The sequence below is a fragment of the Salvelinus fontinalis genome, chromosome 11 (genome assembly GCF_029448725.1).
Source record: "Salvelinus fontinalis isolate EN_2023a chromosome 11, ASM2944872v1, whole genome shotgun sequence".
NCBI lineage: Eukaryota > Metazoa > Chordata > Actinopteri > Salmoniformes > Salmonidae > Salvelinus > Salvelinus fontinalis.
Window position 1 is genome coordinate 10862036 of NC_074675.1, and position 11028 is coordinate 10873063.

The 11028-nt window shown below is 43.7% G+C and overlaps 1 protein-coding gene across 1 annotated transcript; it reads left to right on the top strand.

Moving 5' to 3' along the window:
• The first annotated feature begins 770 nt into the window (after nucleotides 1-770).
• LOC129865004 (bcl-2-like protein 13) lies at nucleotides 771-7256 on the top strand. The gene is made up of 2 exons (XM_055937389.1): nucleotides 771-941; nucleotides 6036-7256. The coding sequence occupies exon 2, from the start codon at nucleotides 6147-6149 to the stop codon at nucleotides 7002-7004; it is 858 nt and encodes a 285-aa protein (XP_055793364.1). The 5' UTR covers nucleotides 771-941; nucleotides 6036-6146; the 3' UTR covers nucleotides 7005-7256.
• The last annotated feature ends 3772 nt before the right edge of the window (nucleotides 7257-11028 follow it).

The window sequence follows — 11028 nt, forward strand, 5'->3', positions numbered from 1 at the left end:
GAGGATGGGCTCATTGTAATGGCTGGAATGGAATAAAAGGAACAATATCAAACACATCAAACATATGGAAACCACATAATTGACTCTGTCCCATTTATTCCATTCCATCCATTACAATGAGCCCATCCTCCTGTAGCTCCTCCCATTATCCTTCTCTGGTCAACATTTATTTAAATTATTTTTGTAATAATCCTCAGGAATAAATTGTCTTTGCAGACTGACTATGTAGTCAATGGTTCAGACCATGGTGCTGCAGACCATGTATGGGCCTTGCCAGTAGATGACGCTAGAGGGTTAGAGGAATTCCATAAGAATAGCACAGAGTTTCTATTCTGGTTCTGACTCAGTCTGCATTCTTTCCTTCTACAGCACAGTGAATGACTGTCTGCCATCTGGAAGTGTGTCCGAAAACTTTGGCCAACTGCCTGTGACAACACTAACCTCTGCCTCATCTGTACTGTTCATTATTATGTTACTCAGAGGTTTTTCACTGACTTACAGCTTGTTATGTCTGCCCAGTGCAAGACAATAGGCATAATAGAAGGCAGAGCTATTTTACCAAGCTGGCACAATTATGAAATATTCAATCACTTTGCATGCTGTAATTCTATAGCAGCCTCTTACAAATGGAATATATTTATTGGCCATCCATAAAACATGCATGGCCACATTGTAGCCAACTGTTACGTCATAGTCTGGGCACTGGACAGGGGATGAAGAAAGAGAGAGAGTGGAAGAGTGAGATAGATGGAGAGAGAGAGGGGGGGGGACTCCTGTGTTCTGTGGAGCAGCTGGTAGTCCATTGCTAACTACAGCGTGTATGTCACCCTCTCTGTCGCTGTGTCCTCAGCCCTGACTTTCTGTCCGAGTGCACGTCTCTTACTTTATTTCAACATCTGTCTCTCGCCTACGACTTCCAACACTTTATAGAGAGGAGCCAGGTAAGAAAGACACTTATTTTATTCTGCTCTTAATTAATGGAATGCAAGGCCGCATCACAGGATATCTTGTTGTTGTTTTAGGGCTGGGCTCTCCAACCCTGTTCTTGGAAAGCTACCATCCTGTAGGTTTTTATTCCAACCCTAATCGAGCGCACCTCACTCTAATAATTCGCTGGTTGATACGATGAATCAAGTTAGTTACAACTTGGGTTGGAGCCTAAAATCTACAGGAGGGTACCTCTCTAGAAACAGGGTTGGAGAGCCCAGTTTTAAGGGAATTGTGGTGTGTGAGTGTATAGTACTGTAGTTGTATTGGTAGTACATAATGGTACACACACGTAGCAGTAATATATGTAGTTGAGGGGAGAGGGCCTTGTAAAAGCTTGCTAACCCTAACCCTAAACCAATATAGAAGGTGTCTATATCAGCCATCATAGAGCTCTTTGATGTTATGAAGGGCACAACTCCAAGAGGGTTTAACCTTGTGTACCACCTGTCAACATAAACAAGTCTGTTTCTCTGGGTGTTGTTTGGTGGTTGTCATTAGTTACTAATTAAATCAACAGGGACAGGATTATGTCCGAAGTCTTGTGTCCAGCTAACTTGTCATTGACATCGGAAAATACTAGCCTTATGTGCGGCCTTTCCTCGAGTGTGTGTGTCTGTGTCCGTACGTCCCTGTGTGTATGTTTGTGTGTGCACATGCGTGTGTGTATCTGTTGTCATGTGTCTGTTTCTAGAAATCCAATCGGATAAGATCATCAGATGGTTCACGAGGGGCTGAGAATGTGTGGTTTCCTCTGTCTGACATTCAGACTGACCTTTTATCTCTGGGGCTCTGATATCATGACCATGAGTCTCTGACATCACTACCATGGGTATCTGATACTATTGGGAAGAGAACAAACCTGGGTTCAAAATCATTTCAAATACTTTATCTGGGTTTGATTGAACTTGCCTGGCACAATGGAACCAATAGAATAGTCGCAAAAGAAGTGCAAACCCCATCTATCTGGCACTCCAGACAGACTAGACCAAACACTAAATGTATCTGAAAGATTTCAAATAGTAATTGAACCCAGGTCTGGAAAGGAGTGGGACTCCACATTATAGGGATTCGTTTTAATTAAACTCTGTGGGGGTTAAAAGCCATTGTCAGGGGGTGGCTCATTGGGAAACCTATAACTAAAAGAGGGTAATAAGTGAATGAGTCTTGTTGGACAGACTAAGCAATTAATATGCTTTAGAACAGGTACTGTACAGTACCATTCCACATAAACAAGTTTGTGGATATCTGCCTTTAGGCCTGCTCTGTGCCTTGCAGGGAGAGCGTGATCACCATGTCACTGCTTCCCCTTGTGCCAAAATGCCTAGTAACATACACCTGGCAGGCCTCGATGTTAGAGAGAGGGCAGCTTTCTGGCATGCTGCACTGGTCACATGACAGCTGGTTAGTCACTGCATTTGTCACATGCTGAAGGTTATGTGACTTCTATTCCATGGCTCACTCTTCCAAGCTAAACAGTGTGGGAATGATGGGAAACAGGGTAGGGTTGTAAGAAATTAGTGGCTACTTAGAAACGTGACTTTGGACTGATGAGAATTTGTTTTGCCTGTAATGACAGTGACATGAGTTCCAGATGTGTGGGGGCTGGTGCCATCAGTGATGATTTGCATAAAATGACTCAACAATTACATAAGTGTGCTTCTTGTTGGGTGCACTGCAAACACTAGGTCCAATGTATAGATATTCTAGGTATTTTAATTGATTCCCCCACCCAAACAGCTTGCACTCAGCTTTAGCCGACAGATATTTAATCCACGGTCTCTGCTGATGTGCCTCTCAGAGACAGTCGATCTCAGGACAAACACACAATGCGTTCTGTAACTGTGCAGAGGAACACAAGTAGTATGGCGCAAGTGCATGAGCTGTTTGATCATTCAATGCTGATCAAATCAGGAAATATTTATCGTTAACATGGATAAAGGTGACCGATATAAATGTCCTCTGTCACTGTGGTTCTATGCTTTTTCATTATGAAATAAACGGCTCTGACTTGATCTCAGTGTTTTGACTCTGTGCCTGGGATGAGATTACATGCATGCAATATGATTAATCAGGGTCACTCAATGATGGACAGATGTATTCCATCTCAATATACAAGGAATGAACAAATACATAGAGTGACATTTGAATAGAAAGGATGGACTGAAATACAAGGGTACAATGAGAGGATGAAAAGTGCTGCCACACAGTACTTTGTAGGGGAAGGGTTGTACAAATGTCCACTCTGAAATGGGGAGGGGGGTGGTTGATAAGTATTTTCTGCATGCTGGCCTGAGACATGGTGCAAGGGGTTAGGGGCTCCACGCCGCAGGAAGCTTTTACTGTGGGATTTCTGGCAGACGTGAGTGTTGGGTGAATACAGTGCCTTCGGAAAATATTCAGATCCCTTGACTTTTTCCACATTTTGTTACATTACAGCCTTATTCTAAAATGTATTTAAAAACATTCTACACACAATACCCCATAATGACAAATACCTTATTTACATAAGTATCCAGACCCTTCGCTACGAGACTTGAATTTTGAGTTCAGGTGCATCCTGTTTCCATTGATCATCCTTGAGATGTTTCTACAACTTGTTTGGAGTCCCCCTGTGGTAAATACAATTGATTGGACATGATTTGGAAATGCATACATCTGTCTATATAATGTCCCACAGTTGACAGTGCATGTCAGAGCAAAAAACAAGCCATGAGGTCGAAGGAATTGTCCGTAGGTCACCAATAACACAGTCGCCTCCATCATTCTTAAATGGAAGAAGTTTGGAATCACCAAGACTCTTCCTAGAGCTGGCTGCCCGGCCAAACTGTGCAATCGGGGGAGAAGGGCCTTGGTCAGGGAGGTGACCCAGAACCCAATGGTCACTCTGACAGAGTTCTAGAGTTCCTCTGTAGAGATGGGAGAACCTTCCAGAAGGATAACCATCTCTGCAGCACTCCACCAATCAGGCCTTTATTGTAGAGTGGCCAGACGGAAGCCACTCCTCAGTAAAAGGCACATGATAGCCTGCTTGGAGTTTGCCAAAAGGCACCTAAAGACTCTCAGACCACAAGATTCTCTGGTCTGATGAAACCAAGATTGAACTCTTTGGCCTGATTGCCAAGAGTCACGTCTGGAGGAAACCTGGCACCGTCCCTACGGTGAAGCATATTGGTGGCAGCATCATGCTGTGAACGGAGCAAAGAAAAAAATAAGAAAATATGTTTGGTGTTTGCCAAAAGCCATGTGGGAGACTCTCCAAACATCTAAAAGAAGAAGGTACTCTGGTCAGATGTTGAGCTTTTTGGTCATCAAGGAAAATGTCTGGCGCAAACCCAACACCTCTCATCACCCCGAGAACACCATCCCCGCAGTGAAGCATAGTGGTGGCAGCATCATGCTGTGGGGATGTTTTTCATCGGCAGGGACTGGGAAACTGGTCAGAATTGAAGGAATGATGGATGGCGCTAAATACAGGGAAATTCTTGAGGGAAACCTGTTTCAGTCTTCCAGAGATTTGAGACTGGGGCGGAGCTTCACCTTCCAGCAAGACAATGACCCTAAGCATACTGCTAAAGCAACACTCAAGTGGTTTAAGGGGAAACATTTAAATGTCTTGGAATGGCCAAGTCAAAGCCCAGTCCTCAATCCAATTGAGAATCTGTGGTATGACTTAAAGATTGCTCTACACCAGCGGAACCCATACAACTTGAAAGAGCTGGAGCAGTTTTGCCTTGAAGAATGGGCAAAAAATCCCAGTGGCTAGATGTGCCAAGCTTATAGAGACATACCCCAAGAGACTTGCAGCTGTAATTGCTGCAAAAGGTGGCTCAACAAAGTATTGACTTTGGGGGGAGTGAATAGTTATGCACGCTCAAGTTTTCAGTTCTTTTGTATTATTTCTTGTTTGTTTCACAATAAAACATATTTTGTATCTTCAAAGTGGTAGGCATGTTGTGTAAATCAAATGATACAAACCCCCAAAATTCCATTTTAATTCCAGTTTGTAAGTTATCAAAATAGGAAAAATGCCAAGGGGGTGAATACTTTTCGCAAGCCACTGTATGGGGCCGAGCTAAAGCACGGACTTAAACCCCATCAAACATCTCTGGAGAGACCTGAAAATAGCTGTCCAGCGACGCTCCCCATCCAACCTGACAGACCTTGAGAGGTTCTGCAAAGAAGAATGGGAGAAACTCCCTAAATACATGTGTGCCAAGCTTGTAGCGTCATACCCAAGAAGACTTGAGGCTGTAATTGCTGCCAAAGGTGTTTCAACAAAGTACTGAGTAAAGGGTCTGAATACTTATGTAAATGTGATATTTCATTTTTTAAATATAAATTAGCAAACATTTCTAAAAAGCTGCTTTTGCTTATTATGGGGTATTGTGTGTAGATTGAGGGGGGGGACAATTTAATACATTTTAGAAATAGATTGTAACATTACAAAATGTTGAAAAAGTCAAGGGGTCTGAATTATTTTTGAATGTACTGTATTTTTCTAATTGTAACGTTTTGCGCAAGTGCAATGCGTTGTGTCCTCTGTTTTACTGTGTGTGTGACGTCTCCTGGCTGAAATGGAAATACATATATAGGGCCTATACATAGTCATGTGAGGGACAGGCTATACATAGAAAAGAATGCTGCAACACGGAACAGAGGGTGCTACTTTTTCCACACAGAACTTGATCAGTCCACGTCACTGAAGGACATCTTCTAATATAATGGTTAACCTTTTCCAGGGACCATAGCTTTGAGATAGCCTAGTCCCAGATCGGTTTGTGCTCTTGCCAACTCTATTGCTGCCATTTTCAATCTAAACAATTCCAAAAGCAGTTGGCAAGAGAGCAGAAACAGACCCTATGAGATTCTGTGTCATAAAAACACACAGTCATTCTAGCAACTATTAAGTAGTTATAAAGGTTTTATATTCAACTCACTATAGTTGATTAATTTATTGTTGATTTTAGGAATTTACTTCTTTTTTTTTACAATATTATCCTATATGTTTTCATGTTAATGGTTGGTTGTCTGTTGTGTCTCTCTAGTGGCCAGGTTTCAGACTGGAGGGCAAGGTCCCAGCAGTGTCCAGAGGGGAGGACAGTGGTGAGGTCAGTTCCCTGTCTGGAGAGCAGAAGCCTGATTGGCTGGGCCCCGCCATGTTACAGCTGAGCCAGGGAGACAGTGGCGGGTCTGCCCCCTGGCAGACAGAGAGCAGCCTGGCTGAGTCCTGGTCCACCGTGGGAGACATGATGGACCCCGAGGACACCAAGAGCCTGGACAGCAGCGACGGAGTGGTCCACCTAGCTGAGGAGCGCAGCGAGAACCACTCCTCCATCTCCGACATGGTCCACCTAGAGAGGGAGGAGGAGATACTTGTGGAGGAGGAGGAGGAGGACGGGAGCCTGGGGGAAGAGGAGGAGCTGCACGCCAGTGTGATGAGTGTGCTTGGGGGAGGAGGAGACATGTCTGAGTTCAGGGAAGAGGAGCTGGATACCCAGGAATTATTACCTTCATCTGAAGTATCAGCTGACCACCAAGAGACTATGGATTTAATGATGTCTGTGGCTGAGGAGCTATTTGTCCAGGAGGAGCCTGTTGAAGTATCCTACGCCACCACTGCCTCTATGCCCATGCCTGTTTGGAAGCTAGAGCCCCCCTCTGCCTCCTCTACTCCTGTACCCTCAATACCTACGTTAGCTGAGTTACATTCAGAGCTCCAATACTCTATGCAGGAGCAGCTCCACCCTCCCCCGGTCCTAGGACCAGGAGCACCACAGCCACCAGACCAGAGCCAAACTAACAGCCAACCAGAGTCCTCGGTCTCGCTCCACACTGCCCAGGAGACACAGGAAATCCCACCAGTGACACAGGAGGTTCCGCCAGAAAAGACAGAGGCTGAGCTTGCTACATCGCTCCATGCCACTGAGCTACCTGTGCTGCTGTGTGGGGGCGCTGCAATGGTGGCTATTGTGGGAGTATTAGCTTATGGGGCTGTGGCTTACTGCAGAAAGTAGCAAACCCCTATCATGTGAGCCCCAGCAGCCATATAACCCAGGTCTTTTCAAATCTACTCTAAACTATTCCACCAAGTACATACTGGATTTTACACAATGCGTTTCTTTGCATCTAAGTAGTATTATGAAGGTTGGTTACATTTTGTATCTATTTCCTGTGCTACCTCAGTTCACGGAAGAGCTCAGGAGATTTGGAAGAGCAAGAATATTTGTTTCTCTGTAAATTCACAGGAAATTACACTTTTAAAATCAGATCTTTGTTTGTTGTTTATTTTTTGTCCCTGTTAATGCACTATAAAATAGCACGCACGCACACACACACGCCCACGCACACGCACACACACACACACTAATTATGAATATAGTTGAGCCACTTCAAAGGGTCTTGTATAATGGCTTGTTCTGTGTCACTGTGGGTAAACTCAGTGACTATGTAGTTTTTGATCAAATGTATTAGTGGATATTAATCTGTATAGTGACTCGGCTGCAAATCAGCAAAGGGCCAAAGCTTATGTAGCAGGTGTGGATATCTGGGCTTACAGTAACGACTCTGCACTGCCCCCTGTTGCTCAGTTTTCTGTAATACAGAACAACAGCTACTATTTGTCTACAAACCCTAGAGATGGATTTCCTGTTCAACATGGCAAATAAATAGAGGTCTTCTGCAAGCCCTAAAGAATTGAATGCACTCAGATTGTGCTTTGTGCTCCAATATTTTCCTACATTGGCCGGTGTGGGGGAATTAGATTTGATAAGCAAATGTCCCTTTGCCATTTTTATTCCTTGTGAAACACACATTGGTTACTCAGCAAACATTCCCAACCTTAATTCTTGCTCTGTTATAAAAAATTATAAACGTTAATGTTACTTTCTATGAAGTACATACATATACCGTTTTTTTCTTTGAACTGAAGGATTGACTAAATTAGATGTATTATTATAATTTTCTGACATGGTGTGATGTCAGTCTTTACTACTTCCTAGTGGCCATGTGTGGAACAGTTTTTTCCTGTTGTGGATATTTTATTTTTTATTTCACCTTTATTTAACTAGGCAGGATAAGTCAGGATATAATTATAAGTGACTCATATTCACAAGTCCATGCCCATGAATTCACTGGCTAAAACTTCCAATGGTAAAAGTATAAATTAAGTTATAATTTCAAGTTAAATAATACAGAATTAATATCAAAAACAATCTCAGAGATATACATCATATTTGTTTGTAAATAGTACTTGTGCTTAAATTTTCTCTTTGCGTATTGAACCACAAGCCAAAGGCTATCTAAACTGTTAACATTAACATGTATTCATATTCCGTTAATAGGAACCAGTGGCATCTACAGTTACTTTGATATAGTGAGAAAAATATACATTCTTGCAGAACAAAAATTAAACAAAATAACAAAAACAAAAGAAACTCAACATCCAACATCCATAACTCTGACCATAACATGATCTCACTGATATAGTTTTACAATGCTGTGGCCTCAAACTTTATTCCACTGATCTAATCTGTGTCAGTGCCTTTGGTACTTCTTGATTTTCATTGAGTGGCAGTAAATAAAGAAGTTGAATAGGCGTCGACCGTGTTGCGGTTACACTGCCCTTCCCTCATTGGTGTTGATATAAACAGACTTTTTCAATAGAGCCTGCAGAGAAGGGGAAGAAAAGTGCTTCTTTGTTTGAAGAGATAAAGCAGCCCGCACGGCTGCTTTATGGTTAAATGTGAACACCTTGGCACAGACACGCACTCATACACACCCACGCACGCACAGACCACTCTCAGGTAATTATTTCAACCTCAATCTTCCTGCTATGGGTTAATTGTTATAACTATAGCTGTGATGTTGTAATCAAAACATGTACATGATCACAATCTATACAAATACATTTAGTAAATAGAGGGAGTCAAGAGAGCCTGTATTGGGTTGGCGCCCCCCCCCCCCCCCCCCCTTGGGTTGTGCTGTGGCGGAGATCTTTGTGGGCTATACTCGTCCTTGTCTCAGAATGGTAAGTTGGTGGTTGAAGTTATCCCTCTAGTGGTGTGGGGGCTGTGCTTTGGCAAAGTGGGTGGGGTTATATCCTGCCTGTTTGGCCCTGTCCGGGGGTATCATCGGATGGGGCCACAGTGTCTCCTGACCCCTCCTGTCTCAGCCTCCAGTATTTATGCTGCAGTAGTTTATGTGTCGGGGGGCTAGGGTCAGTCTGTTATATCTGGAGTATTTCTCTTGTCTTATCCGGTGTCCTGTGTGAATTTAAGTATGCTCTCTCTAATTCTCTACCTAATTCTCTACCTAGCATGATGACTCCTTGCTGTCCCCAGTCCACCTGGCCGTGCTGCTCCTCCAGTTTCAACTGTTCTGCATGCGGCTATGGAACCCTGACCTGTTCACCGGACGTGCTACCTGTCCCAGACCTGCTGTTTTCAACTCTCTAGAGACAGCAGGAGCAGTAGAGATACTCTCAATGATTGGCTATGAAAAGCCAACAGACATTTACTCCTGAGGTGCTGACTTGTTGCACCCTCGACAACTACTGTGATTATTATTATTTGACCATGCTGGTCATTTATGAACATTTGAACATCTTGGTCATGTTCTGTTATAATCTCCACCCGGCACAGCCAGAAGAGGACTGGCCACCCCTCATAGCCTGGTTCCTCTCTAGGTTTCTTCCTAGGTTTTGGCCTTTCTAGGGAGTTTTTCCTAGCCACCGTGCTTCTACACCTGCATTGCTTGCTGTTTGGGGTTTTAGGCTGGCTTTCTGTACAGCAATTTGATATATCAGCTGATGTAAGAAGGGCTATATACAGTGGGGCAAAAAAGTATTTAGTCAGCCACCAATTGTGCAAGTTCTTCCACTTAAAAAGATGAGAGAGGCCTGTAATTTTCATCATAGATACACTTCAACTATGACAGACAAAATGAGGGGAAAAAAATCCAGAAAATCACATTGTAGGATTTTTAATGATTTTATTTGCAAATTATGGTGGAAAATAAGTATTTGGTCACCTACAAACAAGCAAGATTTCTGCCTCTCACCGACCTGTAACTTCTTCTTTAAGAGGCTCCTCTGTCCTCCACTCGTTACCTGTATTAATGGCACCTGTTTGAACTTGTTATCAGTATAAAAGACACCTGTCCACAACCTCAAACAGTCACACTCCAAACTCCACTATGGCCAAGACCAAAGAGCTGTCAAAGGACACCAGAAACAAAATTGTAGACCTGCACCAGGCTGGGAAGACTGAATCTGCAATAGGTAAGCAGCTTGGTTTGAAGAAATCAACTGTGGGAGCAATTATTAGGAAATGGAAGACATACAAGACCACTGATAATCTCCCTCGATCTGGGGCTCCACGCTAGATCTCACCCCGTGGGGTCAAAATGATCACAAGAACGGTGAGCAAAAATCCCAGAACCACACGGGGGGACCTAGCGAATGACCTGCAGGAAGCCTACCATCAGTAACACACTACGCCGCCAGGGACTCAAATCCTGCAGTGCCAGACGTGTCCCCCTGCTTAAGCCAGTACATGTCCAGGCCCGTCTGAAGTTTGCTAGAGAGCATTTGGATGATCCAGAAGAAGATTGGGAGAATGTCATATGGTCAGATGAAACCAAAATAGAACTTTTTGGTAAAAACTCAACTCGTCGTGTTTGGAGGACAAAGAATGCTGAGTTGCATCCAAAGAACACCGTACCTACTGTGAAGCATGGGGGTGGAAACATCATGCTTTGGGGCTGTTTTTCTGCAAAGGGACCAGGACGACTGATCCGTGTAAAGGAAAGAATGAATGGGGCCATGTATCGTGAGATTTTGAGTGAAAACCTCCTTCCATCAGCAAGGGCATTGAAGATGAAACGTGGCTGGGTCTTTCAGCATGACAATGATCCCAAACACACCGCCCGGGCAACGAAGGAGTGGCTTCGTAAGAAGCATTTCAAGGTCCTGGAGTGGCCTAGCCAGTCTCCAGATCTCAACCCCATAGAAAATCTTTGGAGGGAGTTGAAAGTCCGTGT